The sequence below is a fragment of the Vigna unguiculata genome, chromosome 5 (genome assembly GCF_004118075.2).
Source record: "Vigna unguiculata cultivar IT97K-499-35 chromosome 5, ASM411807v1, whole genome shotgun sequence".
In the NCBI taxonomy this organism is placed as follows: domain Eukaryota; kingdom Viridiplantae; phylum Streptophyta; class Magnoliopsida; order Fabales; family Fabaceae; genus Vigna; species Vigna unguiculata.
The window spans coordinates 45,313,706-45,338,192 of NC_040283.1; the positions used below are offsets into that span (position 1 = coordinate 45,313,706).

The window sequence follows — 24,487 nt, forward strand, 5'->3', positions numbered from 1 at the left end:
TATCATCCGACTAATTAAACCGATTTTTATCCTAATGTTTTCTTTTTGTTCTTTTGTTTATGAAGAAACATAAAAAAAAAAGTTACTGTAGGTTGTGTTGAATGACTCGAGGTCAAGGATTAACTTATATTTGACCATGTATACTTTTGACCAGTACTTTGTTTATTTGTTTTTTTTTTTATTCGAACCCTATATTCATAGAATAGAGACTTGATAACACAACTGCACTTATCTCCCGTGTGGGGTGACGAAGACTTGATAACCCAACCACTAATATATTTTACAATAACCAATGTTGAACAATCAGGCGTTGAAAACTATAAATTATTTGTTTTTTAATAGGTATTTATATTTAAATTATTAAATGTAATTTATTCTACAAGATACTTGTTTTGCATTAAAAATAAAAATCTACATATAATTTCTTAAACGAAATTTTGATTATTAAATGTAATCTTACAACTATTTAAACAAAATATTTTAAGAGTTTATTTTGATATTGAGTTTGGGCTGCCATGTCCTATTTAAGCTCTTCAAAATTTTGATATTGAGTTCCTCTTTGTCAAAAGTCTTGCCAAGAGCTAGGAGGTGATTTACTATATGTGTAAATCTTTTATGCACATCACAAATGCTTTCTCCAGACTTCATCCTGAATATCTCATACTCTTGAATGAGAGTGTTCTTCCTTGCCCTTTTAACTTCATTCGTGCCATCATGGGTTACTTCCAAGACATCCCACATTTCTTTGGCTGATTCACACACAGATACCCTGTAAAATTCATCCAATGTTAGTGCAGAAGATATAATATTCTTGGCTCTAACATCATAATGTGCCCTCTTATTCTCATCAGGGGTCCATTGTGAGAATTCTTTGGAAAAAGTCTCTCCATCCACTATTTTAATTGGTTTAAAAGATCCATTTATCACTGCATCCCACACCCCTTTGTCTACTGATTCAAGAAAGATTTTCATTCGAATTTTTCAGAAGGGATAGTTTTCCCCAGCAAACAGAGGGGGCTTGTTGATGGATGCCCCTTCAGCAAAGGTTTGAGATGTATTAGACATAACAAGATCTTTCTAATCGATTAGCGTGCGATTAACCAGCTCTGATACCAATTTTTTAAAAACAGATCTGTCTAATTATCTTAACCACAAAGGGATCTGAATTGATTAATAGGCTTTTATCTGATTTAAGATGAATCTTGAATAAATCTTTAGGTTTTAGAGATCAATTAATCAATTTCACAGTTGTGGGTTAATGGATTATTTTAACTCAATCAAGAAAGATTATAGGAGAGAAGAAAGAAACAAGACACACAATTTATACTGGTTCGATTCAATGCGAATCTACATCCAGTCTTCTTCCAAATAACACACTTAGGATGATTCCACTAAACAAATAGGATCCAAGAATTACAAGCACACCTATATAATTCTAGACCCTAAATCCCAAGAACTTGATTTGCCAATCAAGACTCCCCTTAGGGGCAATGCATCCACGCTATTGCACCTAGGCCTACACTTCACACACTGAAGCACAATAATCAGAAATACAGTAAACAAAAACAAGAAATGAATACACCTATGTTGTGCAGATTTGATAGAATGCTCCTTGATTCAAGCAAGACCCATCATAGTAGAATCAACTCTCAATCTTCTTGGATTTGCACTTGAGTGATCTTCCAGAATATTCAGAAACTATGTGACTCTCAGATGGCTCTCTTTCAGATGAAAAACTGCATGATCTATCAATTTTCTCCAGAGACAAAACAGATTCTAAAGACAGCTTTTATACAGAGTTTTCTGTTGTCACTAATTGATTAGCAATTTACCTAATCGATTATCGTGAGTATATTTTCACTTCCTTTGTGCCATACTCACAGCTAATCTATTAGTTAAAAAGCTAGCTATGCAAGATTACACCAGCAAGAGTGTAATGGTCCAATGCAGCTCAAAGCAGGCCTAACATACAACTGATAAAGATAAACTACTAGCCTAATACATGACCTAACTAGACCAAGTCTATGTTCTACTCTAATCCAGCAGACATCATCAAAACCATGCTTCATTCATAGGTGAATTAACTCCCCCTACCAACAATTGACTTGATCCTTCTGAATAATTAAAAAATAATTTTGCTGTGATGCATATATTATAAGTATTATTTATAATTAAATTTAATTTAGCTGGGCTTTTAAAAAAAAATCATCTAATTAAATTTATTTGGATTTGGTCAAAATTTATATTAAATTATCTTTATTGTTATGGCATCTTTATTGGTAAATAAAATCCTCTTTTTATTGTATATTATGTTATTGCACTTTTTTGCTGTTGTTTATCTCTCTTATTATCTTACTATTGTAGTGTTTATTATGAAATAAAGCGAATAACATAGAGAATGACGACAGATAATAGAGAAGAGAAGAAACAAGAGAAAATAGAGAATGAGAGAATAGGGAGCAACTCATCTGTGTCTTATTATTGATAGGAAGAGTCCTATTTATAGATACAATATGTAATCCATAAAGGAAACAAATCAACTTAGTTAATACAAATATCTACCATAAAGAGTAATGAATCATATGAGTAAATGTATCAAATCAATGGACAATCATTAATTCATAACACTCCCCCTTGAGTGTCCATTGATAAAGAATGTGCCTCGTTAAAACCTTACTAGGAAAAACCCTTTGGGATAAAAAAACCTAGTGAAGGAAAAAGAGTACAACATTCTGTATTCTTTAATACAATATTGTTTATCACATATTCTATTTCTCCCCCTCATGTAAACTTACATCATTAAGGTGACAGAGTCCGAATTTGTGAGTCATTTGCTCAAAAGTTTTTCTTGGCAAAAACTTTACAAATAGACTTGTCATATTTTCAGATGAACGAATTTTTGGATATCTATATCATCCTTTTAATTGAACAATATACTATTGTCTTCATATATGGTTGTTGATTCCATCTTTCTCGGGGATAGTCACAAGTTTCTTGCACATGTTAAATTATAAACCTTAACCAAACATATTCACAACTTTCCTCGTAATTTTGTATGATTAGACGATGTTGCTACTATGGTTTGTTTCATATACCTTAATGAAACCATTGTGCTACCACATTTGAACAAACATCTTGTTTGTGATCAACCATTGTGACATTGTAAGAATATGTAAAATAACATGCATATCCATAACCCATTGGTCTGAATTTGAATCATTTGGATGAAATATATTCGTAGTACCCTTAAAGTAACGAAGTATATGTTTTACTCCAAACCATTTTCTTCTTGTAGTTGAAGAACTATATCTTGCTTAACAAATTTATAGCAAATGCAATATTAGATCGAGTATAATTCGCAAGATACATTAGTGTTTCTATGACACTAAGATATGGTGCTTCTAGACCAAAAAGATTTTCATCATTTTCTTGAGGTCTAAGAAGAGTCTTTATCAACATCTAACGACCTCACAACTATTGGAGTGCATAATGAACATGACTTGTCCATTTAGAACATTTTAAGTACCTTAATCATATAAGCCTCTTGACGTATAAAAATACTTTTATTTAAATACTCAATTTCTAATTTCAAACAAGATTTTGCCCTTCAAAGATCATTAATCTCAAATTCTTTCAATTGCCTTGTGAGCTTATTAGTAGTTTCAACGACGTTTATGTCATCTACATAAACAATAATTATGGCAAATTCATTATTTGGATCTTTTCATATAAATACAAGACCAAATAGGATCATTTTTTATATCCTTCTTTTAATAAGTACTCAATAAGACGATTATGCCACACACGTCTTGATTTCTTTAATCAATAAAAGAGCATGTTCAATTTTATTGAATAACCCTCTTAAGAATTTGTCTTGTTGGGCAAATAAAATCCTTCAGGGATTTTCATATAAATATGATTCTCAAAAGAATCGTACGAATAGGTTGTAACATCATCCATTAGATGTAAATGCAAACCTTGTTGTGCAACTAGGATAATCGAATATTGCAATGTTGTTGCATCCAATACTAGTGAATATGTTTTTTCACAAATCAATACAAGGTTTTGTGAACAACCTTGAGCAACCAATTGTGCTTTGTATCTAACAATTTCATCATTCTTAATTTGATTTTTGCGCAAAAATTCATATGTACCCAACGGGTTTCATAACTTCAGGTGTGCGAACTATATGTTCAAAAACCTTTCGTTTAGCAAACAAATATAATTATGCTTCTTTGCATATTTTCATTTTGGCCAATCTTTTCTTTGCCGACAATCTTCAATGATCATTGCTTATTGATCCTCATTGTCATTCATAGCATTCATCGCTATGTTATAAGTAAAAGTTTCGTCAATGTTAACTTTATTTTGGTTCCATATTATATGATTGATGACATAATTTATTGAGATCTCATCATTTTCAACCATTTCAGGTACCTGAGGTTCTTCTGGAACCGAACCATTAATTATGTCAAATGAATATTTTTGGGATTTCAACCTTTTCGATTAGGTCATTTTGCATATTAGCTCCCTTTCTCATTCTAAGAGTTTTTATCTTTGGAACCAATAGGTCTACCACGCTTCAAACGTGTCCACATGAGTTTTTCAACCCTTTTTTTTTCGCATCATAATAACTGATCATGTCAAACAAGGTAATCATTTTGATTTGTAAACTTCTGGTTTACCATGACATGCATTTTAATTGTATTAATAAACTTGTAGTACAAACTATAAGAGAATGTTGATAATTTCTCCAATACACTTTCTTTTTCAACTCAATCATAGAGATATAAAGATATTTCATATCTTTTTCATTGTTTGTCTCAATATAATATCCATTCAGACAAATATCATTGAAACTTAATAAGTTTCTATTCAACTTCTTGGTAGAAGTATAGTAGCTCTTTTAGAGTCTTCAAATATATTTGTAGTACTATAAATAATACTAACATCGATGTCTCACATTATCAAACAAGAGAAAAATTTATTACTCTTGAGAATTGTATAAGTTGTTGCACTATCAATAAGACGCATATCTTTTGGTACTAGTGCAAAACATTCGTTTTTCATATAAACGTAAATATCAATATGAGATTTTTTTTCAACACTCTCATAATCAATTAGGTGATCAATGCTTTCATTTGCTTTAGCAAAGAAAATAACAATATTAAGATGAGTAGTATCCATATGGCCATAATCAAAATCACCATCTTCATAAGTAAAATATGTTTCTATGTTTTTCTCATTATTTGTAAGATGCTTTGGTGTACAATAAGTACAACTCAAATGGCCTTTACCACCATAATGATAATATATACTTTCATCTTTTTGTCAGCATTTTCACATTTTTCTTTACCCTTTTTCACATTATTGTGTCACTTATGGTGACAAAATGTGTCTTTGAAATTTTCTTTATAACCATGTCCATAATCAATATCATGATCACGATCATGAAAATATAAATCAAATGTTGCGGCATTCACTTCTGGGAATGGAGCAGAACCAATTTGGACAGGTTTCTTGATTTTCTATCAAAAGCTCATTGCTTTGTTCAGCCATACAAAGGCATGAAGTAATGAAATAAATTCATATATTTATTGCTGCATTCACTTCTGGGAATGAAGCATATTAGGCGGATCTCATGATTTTTCATCAAAATCTTTATTGCTTTGTCCAGCCAGCCATACATAGGCATGAAATAAATCCATAATATTTGTGAAATCTCTTTTCACAATATTTTTGTCGCATTAGCAAATTAATTGCTTAGATGCTTTATTTCTTTATTCAATGGTATCCCAATATCAATTGCATATAAATGTATTTCAACATTTAAAATTCCAATATAAGGAATTCTTCCTTGTAATATCAAGAGTCACAAATCCAAATTTTGCAACTTTTCGCGTGTTTAGAACTAGCATATAACATAATAATATTAATAATAATAATAATCACCGTCATAATAAAAATGAAAATAATAAAATGAAAATGAAAATTGATAAAGTTAAATAATTCTTATCACAAGAGGAAGAATATAAGGTAAAATTATAATTTGAGAAAAGATTAGAAAGAGCCTGGATTGAGACACGCATAACATTGTCGTTATAGAGAAAAAACTTCCACTAGTCCTCAATTGGTTGGAGCATCGTGCTGATAACGTATTATGAAATAAAGCGAATAACATAGAGAATGACGACAGATAATAGAGAAGAGAAGAAACAAGAGAAAATAGAGAATGAGAGAATAGGGAGCAACTCATCTGTGTCTTATTATTGATAGGAAGAGTCCTATTTATAGATACAATATGTAATCCATAAAGGAAACAAATCAACTTAGTTAATACAAATATCTACCATAAAGAGTAATGAATCATATGAGTAAATGTATCAAATCAATGGACAATCATTAATTCATAACAGTGTTAAAGTTTTCTTTGTTGTGTCAAAAAAAATTCTTTATTTCATGACTTGGGGATCAAGTTGCCCATACGTGCACTTCTGACTACATCACGTATGATACGTGAGTTTTTTTTTTTATTAAATAAGCTTATACAATAAAAAAAAAAAAACATGTGTTTGTTTGGAAAAAGAATTTTAACATGATTTAAAAAAAATTAAAATATTTAGTAATAAAATTATTTGTAATTAAATTTTCTTCAATTTTAAATAATTAGTTTTGATGAAATAACTGAAATATCTCAAATTTCAATTTTATTATTTGAATAAAACTATTAATTTTTATTTTACGGCAAACTCAATTTCATTTTTGAGTTTACCTTAACTTAGCTTGTTTTACCTTTAATATGTGTCGACTTTCAATTTTATCTCGGTATTCTTGACCTTCAGTCATAGTCGATCTAGTTCAAACTTCATCTTTAGTGAGTGTGACTTAAGTTTCTTCTTCAACGGCTTAAGTTTCTTTCTGGAGAGCTAGAACTTTTTTTTATTTTCTTTTTATCTTGTTACTCACTATATTTTGTATTTTTTAAGTTAAAAATGATGTCTGAGCATTTTATTACAAAAATTAATTTAGAAAATTATTAAAAAATAAAATTTTATTGTTAAATATGATTTAAGAAGTACAAATTATTCTATAAATGTAAAGAAAAACACTTTTTAATTTAATTGTACCATTTTCTGTATTATTATTTTGTATGACTATGATTATGATATATTTCGCTTTTTTGAAAGAAAAAAAAAAGGTATTTCTTAATTATTATAGTTGTAATATAATAATATACTATATTAAATTACTCAATAATATATAATATTACTCGATCAGTAATAGTAGTTGTTGGGATAATCTATTCCAATAATGTCTTTATACATGATAGTTTTACTATTCTGCCTTCGTGAATTGTATAAGAATTACAATTTTTCAGTTTTTAATTTGTCTATATATATATATATATATATATATATATATATATATTAAATTTTGAATTTTTGATATGGACAGAAAGTTGCAAGAATGTAAAAATTTCATGTGAAACTAATCATACTTATAATTAATTTTTACTTTATCTTATAACGCAAGAAAGAATACTAGTCTGCATTAAAAATAGTAACAAACAAAAGGTGCTTGGCGGCTTTGACCGTCCTTCACTCCTTCCATGAAGCTTCCTTTCTACAAACATAATGCATCATTCTATAAACAAATAAATTCTATATAAGAAAGTTCACACACACATCATTCAACAGTGTCGGTTACACTTCTGTTACAGAAACTTGTCTGAGTTTACTAGGTTTGGTTTAGATTCGTCACAGTCTATATACCATAGTTATCTTTTTACTCGATTCACCCTTTCTTAACCTGTATCATCAATATCTCTAGGGTATTGTTCCCACCTTCTTCATCTTGTTTCTTCTTCTGTGTATTAAGTTCACTTCATAGTTTCACTTAGATTCCTAGTCAGATATTGTTGTCTAATCTTCAACATGCTTTCCACCAACACTCTTGTGCAAAATTTTGGGGGTCCCATTTCTGTGTTTTCGGATCAGAACCTAGTTACGAAGGGGATTGAGTTAGATGATTCATCTTCTCCTTCTTCTGGTACAAGCTCAAGTGGAGAGCTGACAAAGTACTCCAACCACATCCTTAGATACATAAGCGACATCCTCATGGACGAGGAAGACGACCTGTTAAACAAACCCTGCATGTTGCAGGAATGTTTGAGACTCCAGGCTGCTGAAAAATCCTTCCTTGATGTCCTTGTTCATCACAGCCCTTCTTCTTTCAGTGGTGAAAGCATTGGCATCGCAGACTCTGATGAAAATTTTGGTCGCACTGTTAGTTTTGAGAGCAATGGCAGCTGCACCACTGATAATTCATGTGAGTCTGACTTGGTCAATGGTGGAGGTGAATTTGACTCTTCTTTCTTACCACAGCAAACCCATCATGTAGTTTATTCCCCAGATGCATTTAGGGTTCGTGATGGAACCTGGAATCTCTTTCAGTCTCATACGAAGCCGCTGATGGTGGAAGAGGGTCGTTCAACTTCAGCATCCAGAGAAAAGAGGAGCCATGAGATGAATGATGAAGATGGAAGAAGAGGAGGCAAGGTTTCAGCTGTGTTTTCTGACGAGTCAGAGTCACCAGAGATCTTAGACGAGGTGCTGCTTTGTCAAATTGGAAGAAGTGAATGTTCTTCTGAACCATCACAGGGTGTTGATTCAGGAGGGTCCAGTGGAAAGGGAGCACGCTCACGTTCAAAGAAAGGGTCCACCAAAGCAGGTACAGCTGTAGATTTATGGACCCTTTTAACTCAATGTGCACAAGCAGTGGCAAGCTTTGACCAAAGGAATGCAAATGACTTACTCGGCCAGATTAAGCAACACTCTTCACCTTTTGGGGATGGACTCCAGCGTTTGGCTCATTACTTCGCCAAGGGCCTTGAGATAAGGTTGTCTGCTGGGACCCCATCATACGTGCCACTAGAAGTGGCAACTGCTGCTGATATGTTGAAAGCTTACAAACTATTTGTCACATCCTCTCCTTTGCAAAGGATGTCGAATTATTTGACAACCAAGACAGTTCTTAGTCTTGTGAAAAATGAGAGCAGTGTTCACATTATTGACTTTGGCATTTGCTATGGTTTTCAGTGGCCATGCCTTATCAAAACGCTTTCAGAAAGAGATGGTGGTCCTCCAAGGTTGCGTATAACAGGAATTGATCTTCCTCGGCCAGGATTTCGGCCTGCGGAAAGGGTTGAGGAGACAGGGCGGCGTTTGGCAAACTACTGCAGGAAGTTCAATGTCCCTTTTGAGTACAATTGCCTTGCACAGAAATGGGAGAGTATAAAACTTGCAGATCTCAAGATTAACAGGAATGAAGTAACTGTTGTTAGCTGTTTCTACCGGCTGAAGAACCTTCCTGATGAAACTGTGGCAGTGGACTGTCCAAGAGATGCTGTGTTAAAGTTGATAAGGAAGATCAATCCAAACATCTTCATCCATGGGGTGGTCAATGGCACTTATAGTGCACCTTTTTTCTTGACACGGTTCCGGGAAGCGTTGTACCACTTCTCATCACTGTTTGATATGTTTGAGGTTAATGTGCCACGTGAAGATTCGCAAAGGTTGATGTTTGAGAAAGGGTTGCTCGGAAGGGATGCCATCAATGTTATAGCGTGTGAGGGGGCAGAGAGAGTTGAGAGACCTGAGACTTACAAGCAGTGGCAGATTAGGAACCTGAGAGCTGGGTTCAAACAAGTTAGTTTTGATCCTCAGCTGGTGAATTATGCGAAACAAATGGTGAAGAAGGAATATCACAAAGATTTTGTGGTGGCTGAGGATGGCAAGTGGGCTTTGCAGGGATGGAAAGGGCGAATTCTGAATGCCATTTCTGCATGGGTTCCTGCTTGAGAAATGTTCAGAAAATGTTTTGTAACTAGTAAATCTACTCCTATGTCGGTTAAAGAAAATGGAATAAACTACTCTTTGCAACTTCTTTCTCCATTTGTGTTTGCATTTTATATATTGCTATTTCGATTCACTTCCTAGCTGTCATGGCATGTCATTTCTTTTCTTAATGATGCACAGTTTACTACTGATAGTAAAAGACAGCAGGAGAAAAAAATAGAAAAGGACACCACAACGGGGAAATCGTAGTAACAAACCATAGCAGACGATACTCTCAATTAGGATTAGATAAGGATATCTTATTTAATTAGATAGGGATATCTCAGGCAGGGTTTGGTTAATAAAACCATTGTTTTTTAAAGGTTTAAGGAGATGTTTGCTGTCGATTAATATACCATGTTTTGCTACTGGTTACCTTCATATTTTGCTTACATCCACCTATGCCAACTATAATTGCAACATCACTCTGCACTTCTGACTCAAATCTCCTCCTCATTGATGTTCACAGCATTCAATTTCATATTAAAGAAAAAAGAGAAAGGGAAGCTCAAAATTGTAGGGCTTCAGAAAAAAATGAACTAACAAATTCACTTGTTGTAACCACATTACATTTTAATATCACAACACATTTTAATAGCTAAAAGCACATTTCCAAAAGACCATTTGTTTTACAATTACAATGATACAAAAAAAAAAAAAAAAACACTCACGATGCTTTCTATTAGCCCGTTCATCTAAAAGTATTCCATCTATATCAGCAGGTTAAATCCTTAATCTTAAAAAGAAATTGCGAGGGTCTTTAAACTGATGGAAAAAAGGCCTGATAAGACCACAGCTACAGATATAAATGCCCAAGCCAGAAACAGAACCAAACCTAGCATATATGCTATCAAATAATCGACAACACTCATCTACTCTGATTGACTCTTGATGGTCTAAGAACATTCCAGTCCAGCTTATCTCCACCCGGTTTCTTAAAAGTGCCCAAACTAGAGCTTGGCACTGATTGCTTATCATCATGATCATTCTTTGGTGATTTGTTAGGATATTGAGCTTCACTAACTACTTCAGATTGTTTCCTTTTAACATTGCCGTTAGCCTCCACGTTCTTTTTGTTAACGTTGACACTTTCTGGACTTTCAACTGAAAAATTATTTTCTCTGAAACAAGGCAACCAGAACCAAATTAAAATTGAGTGATAATCTGAGGAAATAATTTCAATAGTTGTCCATTAAAAATGAATTGAGACGTTAGGGACAATGGATAGTAATAAACAGATAACATTTGGATCCATGATGAGGTAAAAATTAATAAAATCCACATGGTAGTTTAGACAAAGAAACCCACCTGACAGAGACGCTTTCATTTTGATTTCTAGACACGGTAGTTTCAGCTGCTGGCTGACGTAGTCTTGCTTCTTCCTCGTTTAATTTCTAAAATTGTACAGCCTTGGAATTAGAAAATAAAAAAGACATAGCACATCCAGATCAACAAGGTGAATAAAGAAATAGCTTTGAAATTTGATCTTCAACTCACATCAACAGAAGGATTAAAACTTTGAAATGACATTCGACCTTTAAGTGCTCCAGGATGGGGATCACCTTCCATTATAACAACACTACACATACGTAGAAAGCCAGGCAATTTTAATGTAAAACGTAAGGTAATATAAATAATTGAGCTGATGAAGACTGCAACAGCAGATAAGAAGCAATTATAAACCAAAGTAAAAGGAATATTTTGGCAGACACAATTTTTCAATTAACCTAGCTGTTTTATGGAGTAAAATACAGAAAGATTAATCTAAATCGTATAGGTAGGTTATATATGAAACAACACTAGATATACCCATCTATGACACCCAGATACTTAATACAATATGCGTATGATACTACACAATTACAAGGACACACAAAATTCATCAAATTTCAAGAAACAATGCTGCTTTAATAAACACAATCTATCGCACACATATAATAGAGAGAGATCTTTTAATGCGACAAATAATATTGAACATTATATCTCATCATAAATGGTTAAGATTAAAACACATAAATTACATTAGATTTTAAAAATTAATATGATACAAATTGCTTTATAAGGAGACTTGATAATTTCTTACTGATTATGCAACTATCAGTGGATGGTAAAAAGTAAAATTATAATCATAAAAAAGACCATAGTTACATTTACACACCTTCGAATGCCCATATTAGAATATACTCTTTTCCAGATGAGCATGTCAGAAATTTTCCCAACCCATGACTATTCAAAATAAATCTTGGCTCTATATACTTACTATAGGTTAAAGGATATAGAGAAAGTGAATATAGTTGTTGTATCGGAGCCATATCAAGGTTATCAATGCCAGATGATGGTGAAAGGCAAAAAATCCAATACTGTATAAACAAGCAATTGCAGTCTATGGCACCACCATATCCCTTCACAAATTGCCTATATCAGAGGGAACTAAACACCACATTATTTATATCAGATAGTTATGACTAGCGCATGGATTTTGAGTTCCAAGCCTTAAGTAATACTGGTTGTTACATCACAAGTAATTGCTATGGGAAAGTCAACTTTCAAAACCATTTAACTGTCCAACCAAAAGGTTTAAGTCCTTCATAGAGAACCACTAGGCAGATGTAAATGGTTATTCAGAGAAAAACAAATGCCTAACTTCACAACACCACAATTTCAATTTCACTTCCAGAATGCATCATTCGTGACAAACAAGAATGGTAAGTTAAAGAATACAACAAAAACAAAAAGCAGCCTCGATGATAAGCAGTCCCCAAAACTCAATCCCTACAAATTATTTGAATTTAGGTAAGAGAAATACCACTTTCTAGTCACTGTTGTAGGAGTAGTAACAATACTGACATCAGGTTTGATCTCTTCTCTCTTGGTTTTCTCCTCCCTCACAGCCGCCCTTTGCATGAACTGCCCAACATCGAAACAGATACAGGGGAAGTATCATTAGACCCAAAACTTTCATATCTAATACTTAATCGAACAATCGAAGGTAAAATCTCATAAACAAATAATGAAATTCAACGAAAACGACAAAGAGGAACAATAGCGTTCCCTTCAAATTCTTTACCTTCAAGTTCTTCAACGTGTTCGAAAGCTCTCGCCTCGCCATTGCGCCTTCAACTCCCCTTTTCAAATTTATCTCTTCCTCCTCCTCTAAAGTCGACTACCACCACAACCACCACCGCAAAGTTAACCTAGTTTTTTCCAATTTGATAGAGTTGTTATTTCTTTTTTCTTGTCTCAGACTAATAGGGCTTTTGAAAACAAAATATATACTTTTACTTTTTGCACCCCCGCATAAATAAAAATATACCAAAAGACTCACTGTTCATCTTTCCCTTGTGTCATTCCCTCTCATTAAATTTACTTGTAATTTCATCAACAATATTAACAGTGGTAGCGTTCTTGCACAGGTACGCACCAACGCCGGTTGTTCCACCGCAATCGCCGGAACTGCCGTATACCGGCGGTGTTGGTGCCCCAAAGAAGAAGTCTTTTTCTTTTTGGAGGAAAAGAGATGGTTATTTTCCGCTTGATTATCTTACATTCCTTTTTATTTCTCTTCAAAACCCTAATTAATATATATATGAAGAGAATTTTCTTTCTTTTCACATTTTATAATTCCAATTTTACTCTTTATAATTTAATTATTTATTAAATTTCTAAAAATTAACGATTATTTTTACAAATTTTTATAAAATTATTTATTTATTTTCTTCTTTATTTTTAAAAATTATTATTCATCATCAACAGTTATTTTTTTATATTTTCTTCCATATATTTTACTTTATTTTTTATAAATATATTTTTATTTTATTATTAATTATTAATATAATTCAAAGCGTAACCTTCTTATAATTTTATAACTGTTTTTAAGCACACACTTTTATTAGTTTCCGTTTTATATACTATCAATAGCGATAGCAAAGTGATTAATTTTTAATGTAGACAACTTTTTATTATTTTGTAACAACTTTTGTTTATATCTTTTATTAATTTTCTCATTCAAACTCAATTAACTTTATTTTTTTAATTGTATTGTCTATGTAATTTTATATATGTTCTTTTAGACGGATCTTTTATTATTTTGATATAAATTTTAGTAATACGTTTTTACTTATTACTTATATCCATTCAAAATAATGTATACCAATAATAAAGGAAATATGTTTCTTGTTACTTTACTTGTGTACACAATTTATTATTATTTTATTATTTATATTCCCTGATTAATATTTTATATGTATTTTTTATTATCTATTTCTTTTTTAAACTTAATTAACTTTACTTTCTCTTATCCAAAATAAAAATCATAAAAATTAATTAAATGGTTTATTTTTGTAACCGTTTTCCTTGTAGAATTTTGTATAATTTTAATAATTACTAGTTTTTTATTTATTTTTCACTCTTTATTGTGATAAAAAAAGAAAAAAAAATATACATGCACCTATCCGAATATATTAATTGTTTTTTTAAATATGTTTTTGTTTTTTAATTTTGATTTAAAATTAGAATTAATCTTTTCGAAATTTTTTATCAATTTAGTCATCAATATTATTATAAATGATATGAATTTAGTTTTTTCTAACAAAAATTTATTAAGTTTATTTGACATTTCAAACACATTTTTTTAACTAATGTTAAAGCGAAAATATGTGAAGTGGTGTAAATAATTAAAATATCAACAAAATTTAACAAAATTTGGTTAAAATGATTAAATCTATCTATTTCAATAGTTGGAGACGAGGATAGACTAATTTCAAATTTCACTCAAAGTTAAGTAACTAAATATATATATATATATATATATATATATATATATACTTTTATGGTAGAAAAATATTAATAATGATGGACCGATGTAACTATACAATACTTTTCCTTTTTAGACTTTATTTGATAATTATAAATTCTTCTGTAGTAAATTCCGAAATTATTCAATCTTTAATAGTGATAATAAGTAATTTGTTATTTTTTTATTAACTATTATTTATATTTTTAGGTGTGTAACCTTTGTTAGGTTGGGAAGTTTATTCTCTGTTTACCAAATGTTTTTATCTTTATAGCAACATAGTTGATTTCCATGGCTTTTATTATCCTACAAAAATACTAAATTAAGTGACCAAGATAAGAAAAACAACGTTGTAAAGTGATTAAAATAATGATGTTTTTGTGACATCCCATTTAAATAGATAAAATATACTAAATAAAACATCACACAGTCATAATAAAGAGCAATCAGATTTGGATCAACATACATAAAAACCCAACTGTTACAGTCATCCAAGAATGTACTTGCAAGGATTTCTAGGCATATAACCATGCCATAGCCAAAACAGAAACAACAAGGTTTACAGATAAACAAAAGAAGAACTCCTAGAGCGAGAGATTTCAATAGGCACTAGGGCCAGAATGCTCCTGAGAGGCACACAAACAGGTCCCATAAGCTGCACCACTGCTACCACCAGGCCTACTCCCAGAATTTCCTCCATCTGCTCCCACCAAATGTGATCATTGTGAAAGAGAAAACGTAACAGGAACATAACAAAAAATGCAAGGGTAAGCTAATGTAATATGAATTTTATCAGGGTATAGCATACAAATATTTAAACAGTTAAATCATGCAGCACAGTAGGCATAGAGAATCTAATTATAGCCAACACACTGGACACTATGACTCAATTATCCGGATACATATACTAAGATCGGATTCACTGGACGCTTGCACTCGTGGTGGCCTCTACTGCTCTGCAGAGCCATTGCCAATGGGTTTCACCCTACCACGCACAAGTTTAACCTTCAAGCATCTAAGACCATTATCCTGCCTAAGACTAAGGCCTCCTGCCACTCTCACCACTTGGGTCAGATTGGTCTACCTGAGACTCATTGACCCTTTAGAGTTTCGGGATGCGATCCTTACTTGAATCCATATCTTAATATATACACTACATGCCACCATGAAGTCTCCCCACGAGACTCATGGAATTATGCCTATCACATACAGTTTTCATGTCTCTCATACCACAACCACCACTTATCATCTCAACATTTAATTCTCATGCATGTTCTCAACCAACCAAACAAAATTCCATATATTACTCATGCTAACATACAACTTTCAGTGTACACAACTCATACACTCACACCGTAATCATGCACGTTTGAGATAAATAACCATACTCAAGGGAAATAGAAATATAAGATATAAATCTGCGCTATTCTCGCCTAGGCTAGAAGTCCTCGCCTAAGCCACAATGACTCTCTCGCTTAGGCTAGACCTTCTCGCCTAGGCGAGACCTGTAACAGTGGCACCCAACGAGCATCTCGCTTGGGCGAGACTAGCTCGCCTGGGCGAGATCGCCCTTCGCCCAAAAATCAAATCCTTCGCCTAGACGAGGACGCGAGCAGCGCACACCAGGTTCTTCTTCGAGGACTCGCTTGGGCGAGTCACCCTCGCTTGAGCGAGACAGCGTGTCGCTCAAAACAAGAATCCTTCGCCTAGGCGAGCTGCTCGAACAGAACCTGGGTGAGTCTCAATTATTCTCGCCTAGGCGAGACGAGCTCGCTTGGGCGAGAATAACAGTACTCGCCTACTGTTACGCGCATGCAGTAGAGATACAACTCAAAAACAACAAACCAAAACGCAAACAAGCCAGTTCATACCATCCAAAACATCAATCACGCATAAATTCATGGTACAGAACAAAAGCATGCAGAAATGGTTCTTAAAGACTCAAAACATAGCTTCCCTTACCTCTATTTGAGTACCAAAAGCAAGCAGACCCTAACTAAGGGGGTATTACAGTTCTAGAAACTCGAGTAGAGCTGAAACATGAAGATCCAAACAAAACGACGTTAGGAATCTTAACCCTAACTTGACCAACGTGCTCAACAGCGAAAAAGGGTGAAGAAATTGACGAAAAATCTAGAGCTTGACTTACCAGGAGGTACGAGATGGGTTTGCTAGCTTGGAGACGGGAGGAGATCGGGTGCCCTAGCAGAGCTCCTGTTTTCTTAGACTGTTTCTGAAAAGGGGACAAGAGACAATGAGAAGGCTGAGTGGGGTATTGGGGTCCTACTGTAGGGCTGGCCTTGAGCCTACGAAGATGCCAGACCCAACACACGAAACTGAAAATGGGGCTTACAGTTTTTATATCCAAACTGTTATGAAAAAATATGTTTAATTTATAAATTAAGTTATAACATATTTAGTTTTTGTCTTTTATGATAGTTGATATAAAATATTCTTTTCAATAAATATTATATGAAAATTGTATTTTAGTTATTTTAGTTTATTATGAAATTTCATTTATCATATGAAAAATATTATACATATTATTTGTTTGAAAGAATAAAATAAAAAACTAAATATTTTATAATTTAATTTAGAACTAAAACATAGAAAATATATTTAGCCCTTAAAACAATATTATTGTCCTTCACTATTCAATGTTTAAATCTTGTACTTTGTAATCACTCTTCCTCTTCCACCAAATCCAATTACATGCTTGGCAACATGAGACCAAAACGCGGGGGTGCAGAGAGAATTATTTTCGGTGTATGAAGAAAAGCCCGCCTCAAACAGGCCCGCCCAAAAAATAATATTTCGCTTCGATCCGGCCCACGAGAGATAGATATTGCTCACAGAAAACGCGAAGCATTCCTAGTCCTAAACCTATAAAATGCTGTGTCCATGTTCTTCTGAAGCACGTAAGAGGTGTAATAACACTCGGAGTTCCCCACGCAACTTTTCTTGTATTTTTTCTCGTCATTCACCGTAGGTTGTCGTAACCTTCTGCAAATTGCAAAATTTCTCATCCGATCACATTTTTCATTGAACTGGATCGCGATTGTTGCAATTTGTTTGTGTTTGCTTATTTCTTTGTTAACTTCAGGTACACGCAGACTTCAAGTTGTCAAGTCCTCGAAATCTATGGTACGTTGATCCACTACTTTTGTTTATTCTTTGTGTTTTTGACTCTGCAATCGACAATGTCAATGACAGAAATTGTAAATTTGAATCAATTGGGAAATTGTTTCTTTTTAATCTTGAACTTCATCAGTGATCACTCTTTATCTTGATCGAGTCTTTAACATTGCGTGCCTTGGAACTTAATGGTCTAAGTGCTGACCTTTTTTATTCTTTGATCAAATAAGTGCGGATAATTTTCATGATCGTAGATATTTCTTTTCTTCTTTATGCTTTGAAAAAATTGCAGGCTTATCACGGAGATGATCGATATGCAACCTTTGAACAGTATTATCGTTGTTACCCTGTCTCCTTCATCGACAAGGTACGATCACTGATTCGGCCTCTGGCGGTCTACGATGCCTGTAATTTTTCTTGATAGTCGCCAGAGAGAAAATTTTTAAATTTGAAGCTTTTATTTTCTTTCCGCATATGTTAGAACTTCTCTATTCATATTGGTCCACGTATCCTTTGGGGTTTATATTTGTGCTTGTGTTAATCATCCAGGGTCCAATTGGTCTGTGGCCACTGGCTATGGATTGCTTACTATACCGGATTGTTAGTGACATTGGTGCATTTTTCATGTGCATTGATTGAGCTCCCTTTTTTTTTAAAAAAAAAACGTTTAAATCAGCATGTGATTCAAAATATTGAACTGATTCCTTAATTTCTTGATTATTTACAGTCACATCTGGAAAAGGGTGATAAAAGTATGTAACAACAACTTATATTTTACTTCTTTGATTCTAAACATGTATGGAACTTTCGAAACTTGAGTGTCCCTATAAGTTTTCTTATGACAATTTTTGTTTCCTTCAGTTATCATGCCTCCCTCAGCTCTTGATCGCCTCGGTAAGTAAACGTTTGTCTGATTTCAACTATTTGATTAATTTTTCCTGCCTGCTAAATTACTGGCTTATTCATCTACATGTTATCACGACTTTCTCTGGTTTTGTTTCTCAGCTTCTTTGCACATAGAGTATCCTATGTTATTTCAACTCATTAATCCTTCTGCGGAAAGAGTTACACATTGTGGGGTGCTAGAATTCGTAGCTGATGAAGGGATCATATATATACCATACTGGGTAGGTGGTACCTCTTCTTTTGTGGATCTTATTTTCTGTGTCATTTCTTGCCAATGAATTTTTTTCTCCTTTGTTTACAGTTTGTGATATTCTTTTGTTTTTGTTGTCAGATGATGAAAAATATGCTCCTCCAAGAGGGAGACCTTTTATATGTGAAAAACACCAACCTCACAAAAGCAACTTATGTGAAGCTGCAGCCTCACACAATGGATTTTTTAGATATCTCCAATCCAAAAGCCATGTTAGTATTCTTTTACAACATCTAGATATGCTTTTGGAAATGTGTCAATTGATATGCTCTTTCTTTCTCTTGATTATTCACAGCTTAGAGACTTCACTGAGGAGTTACTCATGCTTAACAACTGGGGACACTATAATGGTTCAATATAACAAGAAGGAGTATTACATTGACATTGTTGAAACTCGACCCTCTCGTGCAGTTAGTATAATTGAAACTGACTGTGAAGTTGATTTTGCTCCGCCACTTGATTATGAAGAACCTAAGAAACAAGCCAAAGTTGACAGGAGAAGACCAGAGGGTTGGCTTTCTATGCTCTTTTGAATTTGCTCATTTTTATATAGTAAAAAGCTTCATTCGCAGTTTATGATTATATTCTTGGCATTTCAGTTGAAGATGAGCAGCCAAAAAAGATTGCCCGGTTCAATTCATTTTCTGGTTTTTCAAGACGCTTGGATGGTAAAGCCTCGTTGGAACCAGTTGAACAAACATCTCTTCCGGAGTTAGAGCAGAAACAATATGACAAAGAAATCAATAATTCAGACTCTAAGCCAACAAATACTGCCTCTTATGGAGCTTTGGGAAAGCTGGCGTTTGAGTCAAATGCAACTACATCTAGCAATAAAGCAACACCTAAGGTAGTTTTTAGCGGTAGGAATTATTTGATAGACGCGTTTCATTAACATGATACTGAGTTCAGACTCTTAGTCCTTTCAGAAATCCAACATGGCTTTTTTTTTTTTTAGGCTTCTCAAGAAAGTCAATGTGAAGACAAATCCCAGGAGGAAGAAGATCCAAAATTGAAACCTTTCATTCCCTTATCTGGTTCTGGAAGACGTTTGGGTGGTAAAACCTCAGCACACCCAATTGAAGTAGCATCTTTTCCTGAATTACATCAGAAAGAAACTGACAAAGGAATGAAGGATTCTGATTCTAAGCCAGCAAATATTGCGTCTCATAAAGCTTCTGGAAAGCTTGTGTGTGGGATAAATGCAGCTTCATCTAACTGTCAAGCAACATCTAAGGTAATTCTTAGCAGTAGCAATTTATGGAGAGACAAAGAAATGCCATAAAAATTCTATGATTCCATTTAACCAATTTTTCTTTGATTTTAGACTTCTCATGAAAACAGAAATCAAGAGAAATCTTTGGAGGAAGAAGATCCAAAATCCAAGCCTTTCATTCCATTCTCTGGACTTGGAAGACGTTTGGGTGGTAAAGCCTCAGCACAACCAGTTGAAGAAACATCCCGTCCAGAGCTAAAGCAGAAAGAAACTGACAAAGAAACAAAGAATTTTGATTCTAGCCCAACAAATACTGCGTTGTGTAAATCTTTTGGAAATCTTGTGTTTGGATCCAATGTAACTACGTCTAGCATTCAAGCAACACCTAAGGTAATTCTCAGCAGTAGCAATTTTCTTGATAGACAGAAATGTCATAAAAAGTCTATAATTTGTTTACAGGATGCATTTTCTTTGTTTACATGATGCAGTCTATAATTTGTTTACATGATGCATTTTCTTTGTTTACATGATGCAGTCTATAATTATGCATTTTCACTTCAGAAGTCCATCTAACCACTTTCTTTGTTTTTAGTTTTCTCCAAGAAACAAAAGTCAAGAGAATTCCCAAAAGGAAGAAGAACTAAAGTTCAAGCCTTTCACCGGAAAGAAGCATACGTTAATGGATTGATCTCATTGGCAATTTTGTATTGTTTTCTTTTGATAAACGGAATATTGGTTGAACACATTGGCTAAGCTTAATCCATATTCATGCTATATATGTAATATAAGATGTAACCTCGTGGAACCAGAAATTACTCCAAAAGATTGTAATTACATGATCATGTAGAGTTCTCAAGAGCATAAACTGAATTCTTATTTGATTTATTTTGCCGATATTCGTCTGCCACTGGTAGTATTTAATGCTACAGGCCTCTTATTTTCTTTTATCAGTTTTTTTTTTATGCAAAACATTTCTTAAATTATACGATGCCCGCATATGATTTGAGAAGCCCTACGGAGGGAAGAATCTAGTTGAATGGAATTTGTATAAAACAGTAATGGAGATAATGTATCCCGTAAAAGTAAGATGCTAACAATGCGCTAAGAAAATTGTGCGAGAAGCACAAACAGCAGTCATGTTTCAAGTTCGTAATCTCAGCCATTCCGGTTAAAACCGACAGAGAAAGAAATGAAGAACTATAAAATTTAACCCAACAAGCTAAAGATAAAAAAGGTTAAATTGAAACTACAATTTGACTTTTATAAACTCTTCCGTTTAACGTAGTTAAAAAACCACAATTTATAAGAATTTTAGTACAAGAAAGAAAAAAACATTTTTGTTCAATTTTTTCATAAGAGTTTTGTTTAATCAATCGGTTAAGCTCGACATCAATAGAAGTAGTAATAACATACATTATGCATCCTTAACACATGATTAAGATTTGTAAAATGTGTAATAAAAATCATCAAATACAAATTCAGACAATTGTAAAATGTATTCGCAAGAATTTGTCTATTATTAGCATTTCTGTGTGGATAATAATCACACATTTCTGTAATGTATGGATTTTTGGCGTTAAGGGTTGCACGCAGATTATAATTGAAGCATGGTTCTCTTGGGAGTTTTCGTCTGTCTTCAAAACATACTAACTTTGCCTATTGTTTGAAATAAATATATAAAATTCTCCAATAACATTAATCAACATCAAACCACAGTACAATACCAGAGACCACAAATTCTCAGAACTTGGAAGTGTAAGTTAAGCTACTACTGATGTCTCAATCGAAACCTTTCTACAACACTCCACACTTTCAGGCTTCTCATCGCTTTCCCACAGTTCTGGAAATGCCTCCTTCATATTATGGATGCTCTCTAGGGCATGATCCACTCCCGTAGTTCTAACAGAATTTCCCACCTGCATGCATGCATGTCACATTGGATAATTCAACAACTGTATAGGCTTCCTATTACATGTTCATGAGTATTCATGATGAATTTGTGAGGCTACTATATGCCGTTTGAAATCACTACCACCAGAAAGAAAGAAAAAAAATACTAATGTTCTATTCTATGACTAGTGTTATGTTACTGACCAAGACTGTGTGAAGGTCTACGGATTTGCCCGATTGTAAATTGCGGAGACTGTCATCAAAGAATAACTGGAAAAGTAAAACAAAGTTACAAAATTTAGTTTGTAAGAAAATGCACATAATCAAAAAACTGATAAGTGGTATTCTTAGATGCAAAAGACACGAAACAGAGGTCAAATTAGGATTAGAGAGAGAAGGGAAAAGAAATGGGCAAAGGATTGGTGATCTTACTGTCCTTCGAGGGTCTATATCTGCCATACTGAAAACCTTTTCAAATGAATCTTGAGAGGGTTTGCATACAACCGGGGTCCTCGGAAGCACTACATCAGAATCAGGACTATGAATGTATTCATAAAAATCAAAAACCCCAGTGGAATTTGGTTTACATTCACTGCCATCTTCATTGGAGGAATTCAGGGTCTCAAAGCATATAACTCTTTCAAAACAATCCTCCAATCCAAGCCTGCGAAGCACTCTACTAGCATGGGCCTCGTCTGAGTTCGTAAAAATCTTGCAAAAAAAAATTATGACAGCAACATTATGCTGAAGATATATTTATGAATCAGGTTCTATTTTGTTCATTATGAAATAAGAGCAAAGAAACTCACAATTTTTCTAACAGGCAAGCTCAGCAAAACTCCCCTCAGAACAGGGTCAGGTTTCAGTATATCATATGGCAATCTACCATGAACAAAGCTGCTCAACACAAAGTAGTCCTCGGTGCTTATTATATTTCACATGATTTCTAACTACTACCAAAAAAAATCGAAAAATGGAACAAATCTCGGATGGTAGAGATAGTTTACCTATGAAAGTCATCATAGTTAAAGTCATAGCCAATAGCCTGATGAAAGAGAAAGCAAAAACGATTGGGATTGATTCGTTAGCATTACATCTAAATAAACAAATAAAAATGCCTTTTAACAAACAGTAAAAGTGCAATTACTTGCACTTATACCTTGAGACCAGCCATGGTTGTACCATAAGTCTTATATAAAGAAAAGCACAATTCAGGAACTTTAGCCTCTGGTATCCCAAGCTTTTGAATCATGTACTCTGCACAACCCATTGAAATAAAGAAATTCAGCGAAATCCCCACACATTAAAGTGATGACATATTCAATTCGGTGAAGTCATTACCCTGGATATTTTTCCTCACTTGCTCAGCCAATCCAGAACTCAATGGATAAAGGGTATCATCAAGATCTGAAATTAAGTTATCAACATTACCATGGCAGACAATGAAGCCTGCAATTAAGAGTGGGAAAGTGACCAAGAATAGTTAAGGCTTACCAAATAAAAGACAATCGTATTTGGCATTGGAAATCCCCTGGAACTGATCACCGTTCTCCATTTCAGACTCTAGCTGGCTCAACTGCACGCAAAAGAAGGAACCATTGCAGTATGTTAAAGTAACGCTACACTAAAATGTGAAGAAAATCTAGGTATTGTACGGATCATCACACTTACCGCGTTAGAAATTGTGATGGCAAGAAGAAGATGCAGATAGTAGATAAGAAAGGGTGGGAAGAGAAAAAAATAGAATGGCGTCAAGTGGAAGCGATTTGTGAGATTTGTGACGTGAATAATGGTGATTGTGTTGAAAGGTTAATGTATGCATAAAACTAGAAAAGTAAAAGAAATCTCAAAGGTGTTGGGAACATTTATGACATGTACCACGTTGTCCATTCCCATGATGACACGTTTCTGTCTTCAAGATCTAACACGCATTCCACTCTTTGATCTTTACTTTCTTTGTACGCCCCAACTACGGGTCAAGAAGACGCAGGTTTCCACTTTCGGCTCTGCTCTCAAATCAATAATAAAATATATACATATAAGAATTAGTTTTGTTCAATTTTTACTTAACCCACTGCGCAAACACATCATAAAAACAGTACCCATGTTGTTGGTGCAGTTTTTGCACAGCAAGCCCAATTTTAGATTTGTCGGTGCATCGCGTAACGCTATGTATACATATAAATGTAAATACCAAACTGAAATATTCATGTCATCAACAACATTTATTTCACATAAAAATATATTGTGTAGTGGGAACTTGGGATGTATTCAGCCAAGTGACATAGCAGGGAGGTATGTTGTGAAATCTGAAGTGCTGGTGGGATGTACTCAGCCAAGTGTCACAGCGAGGAAAGACGTTGTCCAAGTTAAGGTGTGTTAATGATGGAAGGAGGGGCAGGGGG

The 24,487-nt window shown here is 33.8% G+C and overlaps 4 protein-coding genes and 1 long non-coding RNA gene across 9 annotated transcripts; 2 read left to right on the top strand and 3 right to left on the bottom strand.

Moving 5' to 3' along the window:
- The first annotated feature begins 7,672 nt into the window (after positions 1-7,672).
- On the top strand, positions 7,673-9,953 carry LOC114185632 (scarecrow-like protein 11). Its single transcript, XM_028073480.1, has one exon. It carries the CDS (start codon positions 7,935-7,937, stop codon positions 9,858-9,860), a length of 1,926 nt encoding a protein of 641 aa, XP_027929281.1. The 5' UTR covers positions 7,673-7,934; the 3' UTR covers positions 9,861-9,953.
- Positions 9,954-10,447: 494 nt separating this feature from the next.
- On the bottom strand, positions 10,448-13,141 carry LOC114185633. The gene is made up of 5 exons (XM_028073482.1): positions 12,964-13,141; positions 12,703-12,803; positions 11,394-11,475; positions 11,205-11,290; positions 10,448-11,017 (listed from the first exon to the last, which is right to left on the bottom strand). Exons 1-5 carry the CDS (start codon positions 13,003-13,005, stop codon positions 10,765-10,767), a joined length of 564 nt encoding a protein of 187 aa, XP_027929283.1. The 5' UTR covers positions 13,006-13,141; the 3' UTR covers positions 10,448-10,764.
- A 1,963-nt stretch (positions 13,142-15,104) lies between these two features.
- On the bottom strand, positions 15,105-17,003 carry LOC114183211. The gene is made up of 3 exons (XR_003604308.1): positions 16,838-17,003; positions 16,651-16,721; positions 15,105-15,388 (listed from the first exon to the last, which is right to left on the bottom strand). It is a non-coding gene; the product is annotated as an uncharacterized LOC114183211 (long non-coding RNA).
- A 557-nt stretch (positions 17,004-17,560) lies between these two features.
- Positions 17,561-21,086, top strand: LOC114183424 (ubiquitin recognition factor in ER-associated degradation protein 1-like). Of its 5 annotated transcripts, none has more exons than XM_028070440.1 (12): positions 17,561-17,673; positions 17,792-17,832; positions 18,116-18,190; positions 18,551-18,575; positions 18,685-18,717; positions 18,829-18,950; positions 19,061-19,191; positions 19,275-19,489; positions 19,579-19,826; positions 19,935-20,213; positions 20,304-20,582; positions 20,785-21,086. In XM_028070440.1, the coding sequence occupies exons 2-12, from the start codon at positions 17,830-17,832 to the stop codon at positions 20,878-20,880; spliced, it is 1,506 nt and encodes a 501-aa protein (XP_027926241.1). In that variant the 5' UTR covers positions 17,561-17,673; positions 17,792-17,829; the 3' UTR covers positions 20,881-21,086. The 5 variants fall into 5 exon arrangements, with proteins under 5 accessions (XP_027926241.1, XP_027926244.1, XP_027926243.1 ...); XM_028070442.1 differs by having other exon boundaries at positions 17,591-17,680; XM_028070441.1 differs by having other exon boundaries at positions 17,592-17,677.
- Positions 21,087-21,688: 602 nt separating this feature from the next.
- On the bottom strand, positions 21,689-24,025 carry LOC114183763 (uncharacterized protein C24B11.05-like). The gene is made up of 9 exons (XM_028070890.1): positions 23,754-24,025; positions 23,577-23,658; positions 23,424-23,489; positions 23,242-23,339; positions 23,090-23,127; positions 22,892-22,979; positions 22,515-22,793; positions 22,287-22,352; positions 21,689-22,108 (listed from the first exon to the last, which is right to left on the bottom strand). The coding sequence occupies exons 2-9, from the start codon at positions 23,635-23,637 to the stop codon at positions 21,953-21,955; spliced, it is 852 nt and encodes a 283-aa protein (XP_027926691.1). The 5' UTR covers positions 23,638-23,658; positions 23,754-24,025; the 3' UTR covers positions 21,689-21,952.
- Positions 24,026-24,487: the final 462 nt, after the last annotated feature.